The following is a 19,602-nucleotide window of genomic DNA, read 5'->3' as shown; positions in this document are numbered from 1 at the left end:
ACAATGTATGGGGCCACAATGTATGGGGCCACAATGTATGGGGCCACAATGAATGGGGCCACAATGAATGGAGCCACAATGAATGGAGCCACAATGTATGGGGCCACAATGTATGGGGCCACAATGTATGGAGCCACAATGTATGGGGCCACAATGTATGGAGCATCTCATGGGGCCATAATGTGTGGAGCATCTTATGGGGAATAATGTTTTGAGCATCTTATGGGGCTATAATGTATGGGGCATCCTATGGGGCCATAATGTGTGGAGCATCTTATTGGGCCATCAACCTTTATGCAGCATTGTATGGGGCAAATGTTTCAATGGAGCATCTTATGGGGCCATTATTAACCTTTGTGCAGCATTATATGGGGCATATTATAATATTGAGCATTATATGGGGCGTATTTTGTATGGAGCATCTTATGGGTCCCATCATGAACTGTATGAAGCATTATATGGGGCTCCTGATTCAATATGGATATTCAAAAACACTTAACCTACTGATGTCTCAATTAATTTTACTTTTATTGGTATCTATTTTTATTTTTGACATTTACCGGTAGCGGCTGCATTTTCCACCCTAGGCTTATACTCGAGTCAATAAGTTTTCCCAGTTTTTTGTGGCAAAATTAGTGGGGTCGGCTTATACTCGAGTATATATGGTATGTTGCACACCGTGGACAAAGGAACATCAAGATCTCTGGAGATGGACTTGTAACCTTGAGATTGTTATTTTTCAACACTTTTGGATTTCAAGTTCTCAGACAGTTCTCTTCGCTTTCTGTTCTACATGCTTAGTGTGGCACACACAGACACACAATGCAAAAATTGAGTCTACTTCTCACCTTTTTATCTAGTTTCAGGTGTGATTTTTACATTACCCACACCTGTTGGGGTACGTACTCACATTGAGTATTTGCTTGCAGAGATTCCTGCATGGTTTCTGCATCTCTTGGCAGAAAAACACGCTTTTTTCGTCACGTTTCTGAACAGCAATGAATGCTTTTTTTTAGCTAAATAAAAATATTTTAAAAAAAAAAATGTTTTGTAATGTAATTTCCTGGTTCAACACCTTCTTTTTCATTCTGATGCAGTGTGGCATCAGGATAATGGGATTAGGGCTTGGTGTCATCAGCTGTCGCTGACACCAAGCAGTAGGTTTAGTAATGAAGAGGTGTCAGCCAGACACCCTCATTACTAAACCTGTAAGTAAAGAGTTGAATAAACACACACACACGTAGGCTATAACCAAACAGCAACTGGGAGAATTCAGCGTACACAGCAATACTTGCTTTTTACAACAAAAGAAAATAATGTGCGTGTCCTCTTGCTTAATTTTCATAACCAGCAGTAAGAAAGCTGACTGATGAGGGCTGATGTTAATATTCTGGGAAGGAGCCAATAGCCATAAAGGTTCCCAGGCTATTAATATCAGCTTATAGCTGTTTGCTTAGCCATTACAGGCTAGTTTACAGGGGGACCCCAGGAAAAAAAAAATTGACACAGGGTCTACCTATAAAACCTAACCAGCACAGGCTAGGCAGACAGCTGCGGACTGATATTAATAGCGTAGGAAGGGGCCATTGATCTTGGCCCCTCTCCCAGACAAAAACATTAGCTCTCAGCCGCCCCAGAAATGGTTCATCAATAAGATGCGGCAAATCTGGCACTTAGCCTCGCTGTTCCCACTTGCCTTGGTGGCAAGTGGGGTGATAGTATTGGGATTCATGTGGGCCATGTATTGGCAGCTGACATGAAGCCCAGGTTAGTAATGGTGAGAAGTTTACAAAAAGACCCAATTACTAACCCCATAGTAAATGTTTGCAATTAAAATACACCCAGAATAAAGTCCTTTATATAATTTAAAAAAATTAGACTCCTTTATTAAATCTAAATTTAACCCTCACCTAACACCAAATCCCCAATGCCCTTTTCTGCTATAAAAAAAATGGAAAACAAACAAATAATCAAGTATTCAAAAGTAATAAACAGCCATATACTCTGCTGTCCGCCATAGTCCACATAATCCCGAGTGTCCCATGGCGATCTCACTTGTAAAACTCACATCGAAGTTGTGACTGCTGGCTTAATACTGACAGGAGCGTCATCGCTTCCGCAATGTATAGCATTGACATGCCGTGAGAGAGGTCACACGAGTTAATCAGCTGATGAGCTCCGGTGATCTCACTTACGGCACCATCGCTGCGCAAAACCTTTTCTCACCGAGTCTCGCAGTGACCGTTCTACAAGTGTGATCACCGTGGGACACTAGGATTACGTGGACTACGGCTGACAGGAGAGTATATGGTTGTTTATTATTTTTGATTGTTTACAGGGGACACGGGCATTACGGTGTATATGTTTTGTTATTTTTATAAAGGAGACAAGGGTATTGGCGATTTGGTATTAGATGAGTATAATGTGTTCTTTATTTGAATAGGTTTAATTATTTAACATGGTTTTTTTTTTTCTTTTAAAGTTTGAGCACAGGTGCCGGCTGACAAGAGACTATTTCTCTCATCAGCGGTGCCTGCTATGACTGTTCTCAGTGACAGCAGGCGCCTGCTGATGGGAGTAGTAGTCTCTCATCAGCCGACGCCTGCTGACCTACTGTAATCTTTTTACCGCAGGTCACAATCACAGCTGCGGGGGTCACGCTGATATCTGACAGTGTGACCCTTCAGCGCTCTGACGGCGGTAACTGTTTTACCAGTGGCAACTTTACAGCCAATCACAACCGACGGTGGTTCTCTCGCTGTCACACAGATAAAAGTGTGGGAAACACCATAGGAAGTCGGTAAAAATGCAAGGAAAAACGCAAACATTTTTATATAAGCATTTTTGTTGCAGGTTTGACTGACTCAATTGAAGGCAATGGGTGAAAAAACGCTAAAAATTCTCACAAAGAATTGACATGCTGCAGAATAAAATGCACTGCAATTACTCAAAAATTATTGGTCATGTGCAAAGTACTTCAGGATTCTCATTGAGTTAGCTGGCATAAGGATTCCGTAGTGTTTTTGGCCCAATTCCAGGTGGAAAAACTGCTGCAAAAAAACACCAAAAACGTAACGTGTCCACACAGCCTTACTTGCCACAGGTAAGTTTGAACAAGCATCACATGCTTGAAATAAAGTGGTTTACCTACAATTTTGGAAAAGTGCCCATTTTTGGCATTGTGTGTGAAATTCTGTCCAATTTTTTCTGCTGTTCCAATACACACAAAAGGAAAAAACGTGTATAACAAAACATGTGCAATTGCAATAACTTTCAGGGAGAAATACTTCCTTTTCTGGAACAATTTCAAGGGTGCCAACACTTTCAGCCATGACTAAATTATCTATCCATCTATACAGTATGTACTACATATAAATTACCTATCTATGTGTACAGCTTGTACTACATGTACATTATCTATCCATCTATACCACGTATACTATATATATTACAGTATCCTATATTATTTCAATACACTCTTTTTCGGTGATTATTTTACATCTCCGTTCATGCTGCACCCACACACACAAATGATACACCATTTGAAAGGTAAACTTGCCCCCTTCAGCAAGAATATAGCCAAACAAACCATACATCCACGTGATCACAAAATACAGTTTAAACATTAATTTTCATAAACCTGCAGTAAGGAAAAATGACCTGCAGGTGGCACCACACTACCCCAAAGCATACTACCACAAAGCTGAAACAAATCCTAACATTTGCCTTGGGGGCTTTTCAGCTTGTTGAACTCATTGCCAAGCCGATTTCAGGCAGGTACATATAAAATATTTGCTACATATGTGGAAGTAGAATAAAAGTAAAACTTAACCTATTTAAGACTTCAGCTTTAAAACTGAAGATATAAATGAATGCAGCCTAAAAGGGACCGAACAGGTTCTGAACCATCAGATTTTCCTTATTATTGGACAGTCATTGAAAAGTCTATCTTCCTTCTAAGGTTGCAGCTTATCTGGTTCTAAGTAAAAAACTGCAGCGTTGACATAACTCAGACTGTACATAGTTTCCCGATGGGAGAATTAAAAAAAAATCCAACCGAAGGGGGGGGGGGAAAAAAAAAGGTAAAATAATCTGCAGATTTTCCTTTTTTTTTTTTTTTTTAAAGGGATATTTCCAATTATTATACAATGGTGTAAATATGCTCAGTTATGGGGTCAATTCTCCATCATTTTTACCGTCAAAGTGGCACTGCTGTACAGGGAGCTGCTCCGTTTACATACATAGGGCTGTTTTGCACTTCCCTACACTGCAGATAGATGGCAGTGCTGCTGTGAAGGGGAAAATCAAAAATGGACATATAAGGGATCCCTGGGCTCAAATATTAGTGAAAACATTATACTGTAATATATATATATATACATATATATACACATTATATACACTCACTGGCCACTTTATTAGGTACACCTGTCCAACTTCTTGTTAACACCTAATTGCTAATCAGCCAATCACATGGCGGCAACTCAGTGCATTTAGGCATGTAGACATGGTCAAGACAATCTCCTGCAGTTCAAACCGAGCATCAGTATGGGGAAGAAAGGTGATTTGAGTGCCTTTGAACGTGGCATGGTTGTTGGTGCCAGAAGGGCTGGTCTGAGTATTTCAGAAACTGCTGATCTACTGGGATTTTCACGCACAACCATCTCTAGGGTTTACAGAGAATGGTCCGAAAAAGAAAAAAAATCCAGTGAGCGGCAGTTCTGTGGGCGGAAATGCCTTGTTGATGCCAGAGGTCAGAGGAGAATGGGCAGACTGGTTCGAGCTGATAGAAAGGCAACAGTGACTCAAATCGCCACCCGTTACAACCAAGGTAGGCCTAAGAGCATCTCTGAACGCACAGTGCGTCGAACTTTGAGGCAGATGGGCTACAGCAGCAGAAGACCACACCGGGTACCACTCCTTTCAGCTAAGAACAGGAAACTGAGGCTACAATTTGTACAAGCTCATCGAAATTGGACAGTAGAAGATTGGAAAAACGTTGCTTGGTCTGATGAGTCTCGATTTCTGCTGCGACATTCGGATGGTAGGGTCAGAATTTGGCGTAAACAACATGAAAGCATGGATCCATCCTGCCTTGTATGGAGCATCTTTGGGATGTGCAGCCGACAAACCTGCGGCAACTGTGTGATGCCATCATGTCAATATGGACCAAAATCTCTGAGGAATGCTTCCAGCACCTTGTTGAATCTATGCCACGAAGAATTGAGGCAGTTCTGAAGGCAAAAGGGGGTCCAACCCGTTACTAGCATGGTGTACCTAATAAAGTGGCCGGTGAGTGTATATATATATATATATATTTGTCTAAGGGGTACTTCCATCTTTCTGTCTGCCTGTCATGGATATTCATTGGTCGCGGGCTCTGTCTGTCACGGAAATCCAACTCGCTGATTGGTCGTGGCAGAACAGCCACGACCAATCAGCAACGGGCACAGTCCGGGGGAAAAATGGCAGCTCCTTCCTCCCCGCAGTCAGTGCCCGCTCCATACTCCCCTCCAGTAAGCCGCTCACACAGGGTTAATGGCTGCGTTACACCGCGTTATGCCGCGGTGTAACGCACTTCCTTAATGCTGCTATTAACCCTGTGTGACCAACTTTTTACTATTGAGGCTGCCTATGCTGCATCAATAGTAAAAAGATCTAATGTTAAAAAAAAAAAAAAAAAAATCATTATATACTCACCGTCCATTGGCCCTCGCATCCAGAACCGGCCTTTACCGCTCCTCGCGACGCTCCGGTGACCGGTCCATGCATTGCGGTCTCGCGAGATGATGACGTGCGGTCTCGCGAGACCACTACGTCATCATCTCCCGAGACCAATCAGCAACATTGGCGCGGAATTTAAATCCCGCTTCGCAGATTGGTCGCGCACAGCTGACATTGCCGAGGGATTTAAATCCCGCTTCGCTGATTGGTAGCGCCCAGCCGGCGTGCGCGACCAATCAGCGACATTGCCGTGGGACTTTTTACTACTGAGGCTGCCTATCCAGCATCAATAGTAAACAGATGTAATGTTAAAAATAATAAAAAAACAAAAAACCTGCTATTCTCACCTTCCGTAGTCCGACGATGCGCTCGCGCCGGCCGCCATCTGCCGTTCCCAGAGATGCATTGCGAAATTACCCAGAAGACTTAGCGGTCTCGCGAGACCGCCAAGTCATCTGGGTAATTTCGTAATGCATCCTGGGAACGGAAGATGGCGGCAGCCGCGCTTCTCGGCACAGCTTCGCTGGATCTCAGGGGGTGAGTATATAACTATTTGTTATTTTAATTACTTTTTTTTTTTTAACAGGGATATGGTGCCCACACTGCTAAATACTGCGTGGGCTGTGTTAAACACCACGTGGCTGCTATATACTGCATGGGCAGTGTTATATACTGCGTGCCCTGTGTTATATACTGCGTGGGCAGTGTTATATACTGCGTGGGCAGTGTTATATACTGCGTGGGCAGTGTTATATACTGCGTGGGCAGTGTTATATACTGCGTGGGCAGTGTTATATACTGCGTGGGCAGTGTTATATACTGCGTGGGCAGTGTTATATACTGCGTGGGCAGTGTTATATACTGCGTGGGCAGTGTTATATACTGCGTGGGCAGTGTTATATACTGCGTGGGCTGTGTTATATACTGCGTGGGCTGTGTTATATACTGCGTGGGCTGTGTTATATACTCCGTGGGCTGTGTTATATACTCCGTGGGCTGTGTTATATACTCCGTGGGCTGTGTGATATACTGCGTGGCCTGTGTTATATACTGCGTAGCTGCTATATACTGCGTGGGCTGTGTTATATAGTACGTGGGCTGTGTTATATAGTACGTGGGCTGTGTGATATACTGCGTGGCCTGTGTTATAGACTACATGACCAGTGTTATATACTGCGTAGCTGCTATATACTGCGTGGCCTGTGTTATATACTGTTTGGGCTGTGTTATATACTGCGTGACAACTGTTACATACTGCGTGTCCTGTATTAACGCATCGGGTATTCTACAATATGTATGTATGTATGTATGTATGTATATAGCAGCCACATAGTATATAGCACAGGCCACGTAATATTTGCTATATACTACGTGGCCTGTGCTATATACTATGTGGCTGCTATATACATACATGCATACATATTCTAGAATACCTGATGCGTTAGAATCGGGCCACTATATATATATATATATATATATATATATTTGTCTAAGAGGTACTTCCGTCTTTCTGTCGGCAACTTCCGTCACGGAAATCCCGCGTCGCTGATTGGTCTCGCCAGCTGCCTGTCATGGCTGCCGTGACCAATCAGCGACGGGCACAGTCCGATTAGTCCCTCCCTACTCTCTTGCAGTCAGTGCCCAGTGCCTGCTCCATACTCCCCTCCGGTCACCGCTCATACAGGGTTAATGCCAGTGGTAACGGACCGCGTTATGCCACGGGTAACGCACTCCATTACTGCTGCTATTAACCCTGTGTGTCCCCAACTTTTTACTATTGATGCTGCCTATGCAGCATCAATAGTAAAAAGATCTAATGTTAAAAATAATAATAAAAAAAAAAAACTGCTATTCTCACCTTCCGTCGTTTGACGATGCGCTCAAGCCTGCCGCCATCTTCCGTTCCCAGAGATGCAAGACTTAGACCGTTAAGTCATCTGGGTAATTTTGCAATGCATCCTGAGAACGCAAGATGGGGGCAGCCGCGCACGCATCGCTAGAGCTTCGCTGGATCTCGGCGGGTGAGTATATAACTATTTTTTTATTTTAATAATTTTTTTTTTTAACAGGGATATGGTGCCCGCACTGCTAAATACTACGTGGGCTGTGTTATATACAGCGTGGCTGCTATATACTACATGGGCAGTGTTATATACTGCGTGGGCTGTGTTATATACTACGTCGCCTGTGTTATATACGGCGTGGCTGCTATATAGTACATGGGCTGTGTTATATACTGCGTGGCCACTGTTATATACTGCGTGGCCTGTATTAACGCATCGGCTATTCTACAATATGTAGGTATGTATGTGTATAGCAGCCACATAGTCTATAGCACAGGCCACGTAGTATTTGTCTGCTATATACTACATGGCTCCTATATACTACGTGGCCTGTGCTATATACTATGTGGCTGCTATATACATACGTACACATTCTAGAATACCCGATGCGTTAGAATCGGGCCACCAGTGGCACACATACCTCTCTGTGTTCATCATCTCATTAGATACATTTACATTTGACCAGCTAAATTTTCCTGAAATTGCCTGCGCCCCCGACAACCAATGTGCAAAAATTTTGCACAGTCCAACTAGTATTATTACTATTATCATTGTCCTTAAGCTTTATCTCGAACCATGGCGACTTGTTGATTGAACGCTCTGTAAGAAGATCGATCTTGTGCATCCCAGATAGGTCCACCAGGGACTTCTCCATCACTATCTTGATAGTATCAAGCCATCGGGTTGCTGGTATTTCTCTTCGCCTTGTCCTTCTATTCTTCTGACCATAATGTCCTTCTCCAATGATTGGTCTCTTCGTATGATGTGTCCAAAGAAGTTAAGTTGTAGCTTGGTGATCCTTGCTTCAAGTGACATGTTTGGCTTGATTTGTTCCAAAACTGATGCGTTTGTTCTTGTTGCCATCCATGGTATTGGTAACATCCTTCTCCAGCATCACATTTCAAAGGCATTGATTCTTCTTCTGACTTGTTTCTTTATCGTCCGGTTTTTGCATCCATATGTTACTACCGAAAAGACCAGGCTATGTACGAGCTGTGTCTTCCTCGCCAGTGCAATGTTCCTCGATTTGAAGACATATACTACATATAAATTACCTATCCATCTATAAAGCATGTACTACATTTAACCTACCTATCCATCTATACAGTATATATACAAGTTATCTATATAGCATACATAAATTATCTATCCATCTCTACAGAATATACAAATTCTCTATCCACCTATACAGTAGGTACTACAAGTAAAGATCTATCCCCTTATAGCGTACTATATATAAATTACCTATCCATCTATAATCTATACAGTATATACTCTACACAAATCCTAAATATACACACACATATATATATATATATATATATATATATATATATATATATATATATATATATATATATATATATATATATATATATATATATATATATATATATATATATATACTAGCTGTACTACCCGGCTTCGCCCGGGTTAATGACTGCTGTTAGCAAAATAGAATGTGTTAACAAAAATTTATTCTGCACACAAAAACCACAAAACAAATAGATAGAAATGTAATTATTAAAAGGCAAAAACTAAGCAAATAGAAGCATTTCACAACATATATTAGCTTTGTTATACTGAGAATGTCTTTGTTGCCTATATTAACCAATCAGAGCTCAGGTTAATTAACTGTAGCAAAATAGAAGCTGAGCTGTGATTGGTTGCTATTGGCAGCCTGATAAATCCCCAGCCAACAGGAAGCCCTCCCCCCTGGCAGTATATATTAGCTCACACATACACATAATAGACAGGTCATGTGACTGACAGCTGCCGTATTTCCTATATGGTACATTTGTTGCTCTTGTAGTTTGCTTATTAATCAGATTTTTATTTTTGAAGGACAATACCAGACTTGTGTGTGTTTTAGGGCGAGTTTTATGTGTCAAGTTGTGTGTGTTGAGTTGCGTGTGGCGACATGCATGTAGCGACTTTTGTGAGATGAGTTTTGTGTGGCGACATGCGTGTAGCAACATTTTGTGTGTTGAGTTGCATGTGACAGGTTAGTGTAGCAAGTTGTGTGCAGCAAGATTTGTGCATGGCGAGTTTTGCGCGTGGCGAGTTTTATGTGTGGTGCATTTTGAGTATGTGCAAGTTTTGTGTGAGGCAACTTTTGCATGTGGTGCAACTTTTGTACATGTGGCAATTTTTCTGTGTGTGCAAGTTTTGCATGAGGTGAGTTTTCCATGAGGTGAGTTTTGCACGTGTGGCGAGTTTTGCGTGAGCCTAGTTTTGCATATGGCGAGTTTTGCATGTAGCGAGTTTTGAGTGGTGACTTTTGTGTTTCGACTTTTATGTGGCGAGGTTGGTGTGTGTGTGTGGTGAAATGTGTGCTGAGGGTGGTATATGTGTTCAAGCACGTGGTAGTGTGTGGCGCATTTTGTGTTTGTGTTCATATCCCCGTGTGTGGTGAGTATCCCATGTCGGGGCCCCACCTTAGCAACTGTACGGTATATACTCTTTGTCGCCATCGCTCTCATTCTTTAAGTCCTCATTGTTCACATCTGGCAGCTGTCAATTTTCCTCCAACACTTTTCCCTTCACTTTTTCCCCATTATGTAGATAGGAGCAAAATTGTTTGGTGAATTGGAACGCGCGGGGTTAAAATTTCACCTCACAACATAGCCTATGACGCTCTCGGGGTCCAGACGTGTGACTGTGCAAAATTTTGTGGCTGTAGCTGCGACGGTACAGATGCCAATCCCGGACATACACACATACATACATACACACATTCAGCTTTATATATTAGATATACCTGTATGTAATCTCCTGTATATAGTATATACCTGTGTGTCATCTCACCTATATATAGTATATATCTGTGTGTCATCTCCTGTATATAGTATATACCTGTATGTCATCTCCTCCTATACATAGCATATACCTGTGTCATCTCCTCCTGTATATACTATATACCTGTAGGTAATCTGCTCCTGTATATAGTATATACCTGTGTGTCATCTCCTCCTGTATATAGTATATACCTGTATGTCATCTCCTCCTGTATGTAGTATGTACCTGTATGTCATCTCCTCCTCTATATAGTATATACCTGTGTGTCATCTCTCCTGTATATAGTATATATCTGTGTGTCATCTCCTCCTGTATATAGTATATACCTGTGTGTCATCTCCCCTGTAAATAGTATATACCTGTGTGTCATCTCCTGTATATAGTATATAGCTGTATGTCATCTCCTCCTGTATTAGCCCTCGTTCACACGTTATTTGGTCAGTATTTTTACCTCAGTATTTGTAAGCTAAAATGGCAGCCTGATAAATCCCCAGCCAACAGTAAGCCCACCCCCTGGCAGTATATATTAGCTCACACATACACATAATAGACTGGTCATGTGACTGACAGCTGCCGGATTCCTATATGGTACATTTGTTGCTCTTGTAGTTTGTCTGCTTATTAATCAGATTTTTATTTTTGAAGGATACCAGACTTGTGTGTGTTTTAGGGCGAGTTTCGTGTGTCAAGTTGTGTGTGTTGAGTTGCGTGTGGCGACATGCATGTAGGGACTTTTGTGAGATGAGTTTTGTGTGGCGACATGCGTGTAGCAACTTTTTGTGTGTCGAGTTGCATGTGACAGGTTAGTGTAGCAAGTTGTGTGCAGCAAGTTTTGCGCATGGCGAGTTTTGCGCGTGGCGAGTTTTATGTGTGGTGCCTTTTGAGTATGTGCAAGTTTTGTGTGAGGCAACTTTTGCATGTGTTGCAACTTTTGTGCATGTGGCAATTTTTCTGCGTGTGGCAATTTTTCTGCGTGTGCAAGTTTTGCGTGTGGCGAGTTTTGCACGTGTGGCGAGTTTTGCATGTGGAGAGTTTTGCGCGTGGCGAGTTTTGAGCGGCGACTTTTGTGTTTCTACTTTTATGTGGCGAGGTTGGTGTATGTGTGGTGAAATGTGCACTGAGGGTGGTATATGTGTTCGAGCACGTGGTAGTGTGTGGCGCATTTTGTGTGTGTGTTCATATCCCCGTGGTGGTGTGATTATCCCATGTTGGGGCCCCACCTTAGCAACTGTACAGTATATACTCTTTGGTGCCATCGCTGTCATTCTTTAAGTCCCCCTTGTTCACATCTGGCAGCTGTTAATTTGCCTCCAACACTTTTTGTTTCATTTTTTCCCCATTATGTAGATAGGGGCAAAATTGTTTGGTGAATTGGAAAGCGCGGGGTTAAAATTTCACCTCACAATATAGCTTTGACGCTCTCAGGGTCCAGACGTGTGACTGTGCAAAATTTTGTGCCTGTAGCTGCGACGCCTCCAACACTTTTCCTTTCACTTTTTCCCCATTATGTAGATAGGGGCAAAATTGTTTGGTGAATTGGAAAGCGCGGGGTTAAAATTTCACCTCACAACATAGCCTATGACGCTCTCGGGGTCCAGACGTGTGACTGTGCAAAATTTTGTGGCTGTAGCTGCTACGGTTCAGATGCCAATCCCGGACATACATACATACATACATACATACACACACACACACATTCAGCTTTATATATTAGACTAGCTGTACTACCCGGCTTCGCCCGGGTTAATGACTGCTGTTAGCAAAATAGAATGTGTTAACAAAAATTTATTCTGCACACAAAAACCACAAAACAAATAGATAGAAATGTAATTATTAAAAGGCAAAAACTAAGCAAATAGAAGCATTTCACAACATATATTAGCTTTGTTATACTGAGAATGTCTTTGTTGCCTATATTAACCAATCAGAGCTCAGGTTAATTAACTGTAGCAAAATAGAAGCTGAGCTGTGATTGGTTGCTATTGGCAGCCTGATAAATCCCCAGCCAACAGGAAGCCCTCCCCCCTGGCAGTATATATTAGCTCACACATACACATAATAGACAGGTCATGTGACTGACAGCTGCCGTATTTCCTATATGGTACATTTGTTGCTCTTGTAGTTTGCTTATTAATCAGATTTTTATTTTTGAAGGACAATACCAGACTTGTGTGTGTTTTAGGGCGAGTTTTATGTGTCAAGTTGTGTGTGTTGAGTTGCGTGTGGCGACATGCATGTAGCGACTTTTGTGAGATGAGTTTTGTGTGGCGACATGCGTGTAGCAACATTTTGTGTGTTGAGTTGCATGTGACAGGTTAGTGTAGCAAGTTGTGTGCAGCAAGATTTGTGCATGGCGAGTTTTGCGCGTGGCGAGTTTTATGTGTGGTGCATTTTGAGTATGTGCAAGTTTTGTGTGAGGCAACTTTTGCATGTGGTGCAACTTTTGTACATGTCGCAATTTTTCTGTGTGTGCAAGTTTTGCATGAGGTGAGTTTTCCATGAGGTGAGTTTTGCACGTGTGGCGAGTTTTGCGTGAGCCTAGTTTTGCATATGGCGAGTTTTGAATGTAGCGAGTTTTGAGTGGTGACTTTTGTGTTTCGACTTTTATGTGGCGAGGTTGGTGTGTGTGTGTGGTGAAATGTGTGCGGAGGGTGGTATATGTGTTCAAGCACGTGGTAGTGTGTGGCGCATTTTGTGTTTGTGTTCATATCCCCGTGTGTGGTGAGTATCCCATGTCGGGGCCCCACCTTAGCAACTGTACGGTATATACTCTTTGTCGCCATCGCTCTCATTCTTTAAGTCCTCATTGTTCACATCTGGCAGCTGTCAATTTTCCTCCAACACTTTTCCCTTCACTTTTTCCCCATTATGTAGATAGGAGCAAAATTGTTTGGTGAATTGGAACGCGCGGGGTTAAAATTTCACCTCACAACATAGCCTATGACGCTCTCGGGGTCCAGACGTGTGACTGTGCAAAATTTTGTGGCTGTAGCTGCGACGGTACAGATGCCAATCCCGGACATACACACATACATACATACACACATTCAGCTTTATATATTAGATATACCTGTATGTAATCTCCTGTATATAGTATATACCTGTGTGTCATCTCACCTATATATAGTATATATCTGTGTGTCATCTCCTGTATATAGTATATACCTGTATGTCATCTCCTCCTATACATAGCATATACCTGTGTCATCTCCTCCTGTATATACTATATACCTGTAGGTAATCTGCTCCTGTATATAGTATATACCTGTGTGTCATCTCCTCCTGTATATAGTATATACCTGTATGTCATCTCCTCCTGTATGTAGTATGTACCTGTATGTCATCTCCTCCTCTATATAGTATATACCTGTGTGTCATCTCTCCTGTATATAGTATATATCTGTGTGTCATCTCCTCCTGTATATAGTATATACCTGTGTGTCATCTCCCCTGTAAATAGTATATACCTGTGTGTCATCTCCTGTATATAGTATATAGCTGTATGTCATCTCCTCCTGTATTAGCCCTCGTTCACACGTTATTTGGTCAGTATTTTTACCTCAGTATTTGTAAGCTAAAATGGCAGCCTGATAAATCCCCAGCCAACAGTAAGCCCACCCCCTGGCAGTATATATTAGCTCACACATACACATAATAGACTGGTCATGTGACTGACAGCTGCCGGATTCCTATATGGTACATTTGTTGCTCTTGTAGTTTGTCTGCTTATTAATCAGATTTTTATTTTTGAAGGATACCAGACTTGTGTGTGTTTTAGGGCGAGTTTCGTGTGTCAAGTTGTGAGTGTTGAGTTGCGTGTGGCGACATGCATGTAGGGACTTTTGTGAGATGAGTTTTGTGTGGCGACATGCGTGTAGCAACTTTTTGTGTGTCGAGTTGCATGTGACAGGTTAGTGTAGCAAGTTGTGTGCAGCAAGTTTTGCGCATGGCGAGTTTTGCGCGTGGCGAGTTTTATGTGTGGTGCCTTTTGAGTATGTGCAAGTTTTGTGTGAGGCAACTTTTGCATGTGTTGCAACTTTTGTGCATGTGGCAATTTTTCTGCGTGTGGCAATTTTTCTGCGTGTGCAAGTTTTGCGTGTGGCGAGTTTTGCACGTGTGGCGAGTTTTGCATGTGGAGAGTTTTGCGCGTGGCGAGTTTTGAGCGGCGACTTTTGTGTTTCTACTTTTATGTGGCGAGGTTGGTGTATGTGTGGTGAAATGTGCACTGAGGGTGGTATATGTGTTCGAGCACGTGGTAGTGTGTGGCGCATTTTGTGTGTGTGTTCATATCCCCGTGGTGGTGTGATTATCCCATGTTGGGGCCCCACCTTAGCAACTGTACAGTATATACTCTTTGGTGCCATCGCTGTCATTCTTTAAGTCCCCCTTGTTCACATCTGGCAGCTGTTAATTTGCCTCCAACACTTTTCCTTTCATTTTTTCCCCATTATGTAGATAGGGGCAAAATTGTTTGGTGAATTGGAAAGCGCGGGGTTAAAATTTCACCTCACAATATAGCTTTGACGCTCTCAGGGTCCAGACGTGTGACTGTGCAAAATTTTGTGCCTGTAGCTGCGACGCCTCCAACACTTTTCCTTTCACTTTTTCCCCATTATGTCGATAGGGGCAAAATTGTTTGGTGAATTGGAAAGCGCGGGGTTAAAATTTCACCTCACAACATAGCCTATGACGCTCTCGGGGTCCAGACGTGTGACTGTGCAAAATTTTGTGGCTGTAGCTGCGACGGTTCAGATGCCAATCCCGGACATACATACATACATACATACACACACACACACATTCAGCTTTATATATTAGATTATATTATATCACACATATACACACACAAACACTACATATTATAGGAAGCGTATAATAGAAAAAGGCGCTATTAACATGCAGGTATGGGATTAATAGCGCTCTGAAGCGGTGTGGTTACCACACTGACTGCCGCACAGCTTCAAATTCCTCTATTTCTCCCAGCAGCCTCAGGCTTTCAGTCATAGGGGTGCAGCCAACTTGGCTTAAATCACCGGTCAAGTATACAGTGTGCAGTGGTTATAACCACACCCCGGCCATGGTTGACAGTCGATTCTGGCTGAACCCCTGTGCCTGAAAGCCTAAGGCTGCTGGGAGGAATAACGTTCAGTTCCTTCCGCCAGTGGGACTCTCACTGCAGCAACGGCAAAGCTAAGGAACCTTATCTAACAAACTTTCCTTTTGTTTTCTTTTACATGACAGATTCCCTTAACAAGACTACCAATAAATTGAAGATTGGCATATTTTAATGTCATCTCCCATCCAAATACGTGCACATAGAGCAGGATTCTTTTCCAGCTTTTCCCATTGTTACATTATGAGTTCCTATGAAGCAGTAGAGTCATACTAAGGGAGCAGTACCTAAATGCAGCTGTACGTCTTTGACTTCTAGTGTGTTGGATTTGCGGTGTCGGGCTAACTGGCAGGCTGCAGAAACCACACTCTCAATAAAGTCATCTGCAATTTGAAGAAGCATCTGTAGGAAAAGAAATTGTTACATAAAACACAAAGTGTAAGGCTATGTGCTCACGTAGCTGAAAGTATGCAGAATTTTCCTGAAGCAATCCAGACTGCCTTTGCAGGAAATCCGCTTGCGTTTTTATCGCGTTTTTTTGGCGCGCTTTTCTCGTGTTTTTTTCCAGAGCGTCCCAATACAATAATATAGCAGCAAATCTGCAGATTTTCCACAAAATTAATGAACATGCTGGGTTTTTTTCTGGGATGCTTTTTTTTTTTTTGCAGAAAAAAACGCAGCATGGGCACAAAAATTGTGGAATGCATTAAAATAATGGGATACTTAATAAGCGTTTTTGCAACGGAAAACTGCCGCAAAAACGCTAAAAATCCGGAACGTGGGCACATAGCCTTATAAGAGATTTTTTCCCAGCATGAACTAATTCATTGACTCACCTCTTCTACATCCTCATCTAACTGTTCATTTGGATCCACTTCTCTCACCAAATCATGAAGCTTCTTTTTGCTTAGAACCTAACAGGAAAAAAACAAACAAACAAACAAACAAACAGATATTTGCTATTCTACTTCTATATTTATGCAAGTGTATACAAGCCAACACATGCACCAGCATCTGGCATTACAATGATTGGTTGGCTTGTGACATCTCCCATAGAAATGTGACAATGATATCAAGATAAAGCAGATGAAAGGTTCTAGCTAGTGTATGCTACAAATCAACTTTGGGACATACATCATAGTTGCAAAGTTTGGCCAGTCCGTTATAAACATGCATCAAATACGGTATGTTATAAATTTCACTTTTTACTCCGGAACAGGTAAAAAGAACCAGTTAGCAGTTTCACACTCCTCTGGCGGGCAGCATTTAGGTGCATCTGTCAACAAGTTTTTGATGAGTTATCGGAGTGCGGCATGACGTGGGGCCAGAGACACTGATTTAAGCAAAGTGTCACTTAATAGGCTGTGTGTTGTTTCAATACAACCAGTGCTTAGCCAGCAGGATATTAGCACTACAGTTCATGTGCCTCCTGGTCCAACAAATCACTCCCAGCATTGATCACCTTACTGTCAATATACAGGGGTTGGCAAAAATAATGGAAACACCTGGAAACATAAACAAAAGTTAGTTTAATATGGTGTAGGTCCACCTTTTGCGGCGATTACAGCCTCAATTCTCCGAGGTATGGATTCATACAAGGTGTGAATTGTTTCCAAAGGAATTTTAGCCCATTCTGCAGTAAAAACACCCTCCAGTTCTTTGAGCGACGATAGCGGCAGAAATCTAACCTGACCTCTGAATCTCTAAAACCTAAATCTCTAAAATCGACCATAAATGCTCAATAATGTTGAGGTCTGAGGATTGTGGGGGCCAGATGAGATGCTCAACTTCATTAGAATGTTGCTCGTGCCATGCTTTAACGATTCTAGCTGTATGAATTGGTGCATTATCATCCTGAAAGATGGCGTTCCCCTCCGGGAACAGTGCTTGAACCATTGGATGCACTTGGTCGCCCAAAATGCCTAAATAATCTCGGCTGTTAATTCTTCCATGAAGGGATATCATTGGCCCGGGGGATCTCCACGAAATAGCACCCCAGATCATCACAGAACCTCCGCCATGTTTTACGGTTGGGAGAAGGCAGTCTGGATGGAATGCTTCTTTTGGCTGTCTCCAAACGTACACTCGGCCGGAGGTCGGAAATAGGGTAAACGATGATTCGTCTGAGAATATCGCATGTTTCCACTGCTCGAGGGACCAATTCTGGAGGTTTCTACACCACTCTAAACGCTTGGAAACATTTGTCATTGAGAGCAGTGGTTTTCTAATTGCAGCTCTTCCGTGGAATCCAGGTTTGTGCAGCTGCCGACTAACAGTTTTCGTGGAAACTGGGCTCTGTAGGTGTTCATTGAGCTCAGCAGTGATTTTTGGAGCCGTGATCTTGCGAACCACTCTCACAATTCGCTTTAGAGTCCGACGGTCTCTCTCAGTCAACTTTGACTTTCGGCCGGACCTGTGCTTTGCTACTGACGTTTTTCTTTCTCTCTCAAACGCAGTCATTACTTTGGAGACAGTACCTCTTGACACGCCAAGCATTTGGGCACTTTCTGTTACACTAGCGCCTGCCATACAAGCACCAACAATTTGGCCTCTTTAAAATCCCAGAGGTCTGCCATTGGTATCAGGTTCTCATCAATGTACTTACAATTCAGCAAAGCAAACAGTTAAGTTACATACACATATCACATAACACAAATAATCAACTACAAAACATTACCATATGTCACGGTTTGCATGTTTATAGCATGTTCGAAGATTATGATGCCAAAATGTTAGGTGTTTCCATTATTTTGTCCAACCCCTGTACAATGTAAATATAAAGTCACTAAATAGTGGTGTGGGTGGGGTCTGATTTTATCATAACTATTGCACGTAGTAAGTGATGCATTGCTGGAATCAGGTTCCCTTTCCATACATTATGCGCTCTTAGAGGAGGTAGCAAAAACCTGGTAACATATTTCCTTTAAATACAGAGAAGCCTCCAAAGCATCACAGTATTTCAGAGAAAAGTAAAGGGAGGGGTGTACGCAGGGCAGTTTCTCTCTGTGTATAGGGTAAGGCCTGTCAAAGTCCAGCAGGGTAGTGAAAAAAAGGAGGGGTCCTGTGGGCACTTCTTTTTACTTCGGCCACAATCAGACGACATGTTTCATTGTCCAAAAATGGACAACAATGCCAAGACTGCAAGTCTCTAAGCCCAAAACCAACGGTCAATGTGTGTCTATAAGGCTGCAAGTTCCAGTGCAAGTCTGAGGAGCCGCAGTCAGTCCGGTTTCACACGTATGTGAGACACAGACCGTGCTCGGACCAGAATACTCAACAAGACCACCAGGTCCTCTGACCTGAGTTACCTTGCCTCAAAGGTATATATGAGGCAGTTAGCTGTGAATCCACCATTACCACCTTCACCCCTGGTAATTTTCCACTTTTTGCTCCCTTTCTTTCCAGAGACATAACTTTTTTGTTTTTCAGTCAACAAAGCCATATGAGGGTTTGGTTTTTTTTTTTGAGAGGAAGAGTTATACTTCTGAATGACACCATTAATTTTACCATAGAGTGTACTGGAAAACGGGACAAAATGTGCAATTCCACAATTTATTTTTTTTCTTACTAAATGCTAAAACTGACCTGCCATTATGAGTATGCAGACCCCAACCCTACAGGTTCTTTTTCTTATTTAAGTGTCGAAAAAAAAAATCCAAAGTTTGTAAGAACAAAAAAATGTCGCCATATTCCGAGACCCGTAGCGTCTCCATTTTTCGGGATCTGGTGCTGCACGAGGGCTTATTTTTTGGGTGCTGAGATTACGTTTTCATTGATATTTTGGGGTAGATACGATGTTTTGATCACCATTGCATTTTATGGTAATGTTGCGGAAGCAAAAGAAAAAAAATTTAAAAAAAAAAGTAAATTCTGGAGTTTCAATTTTTTTTTCTTGCTATGCCA

General features: G+C 42.2%; 1 protein-coding gene across 3 annotated transcripts in view; it reads right to left on the bottom strand.

Annotated features, from left to right (window-relative positions):
* TAF12 (TATA-box binding protein associated factor 12) overlaps window positions 1-19,602 on the bottom strand; it is a 98,719-nt gene that overhangs the window by 47,344 nt on the left and 31,773 nt on the right. For all 3 annotated transcript variants that reach the window (XM_077295647.1, XM_077295646.1, XM_077295645.1), the window contains 2 exons: window positions 16,536-16,613; window positions 15,987-16,101 (listed from right to left, as the gene is read on the bottom strand). In XM_077295647.1, coding sequence (XP_077151762.1) covers window positions 15,987-16,101; window positions 16,536-16,613 — 193 coding nt within the window. The remainder of the gene's footprint in view (window positions 1-15,986; window positions 16,102-16,535; window positions 16,614-19,602) is intronic.

Source organism: Ranitomeya variabilis, chromosome 3 (genome assembly GCF_051348905.1).
Source record: "Ranitomeya variabilis isolate aRanVar5 chromosome 3, aRanVar5.hap1, whole genome shotgun sequence".
NCBI classification, from domain to species: Eukaryota; Metazoa; Chordata; class Amphibia; order Anura; family Dendrobatidae; genus Ranitomeya; species Ranitomeya variabilis.
Note: the sequence above shows the minus strand (reverse complement) of the source record. Positions and strands in the feature narration are given on the sequence as shown.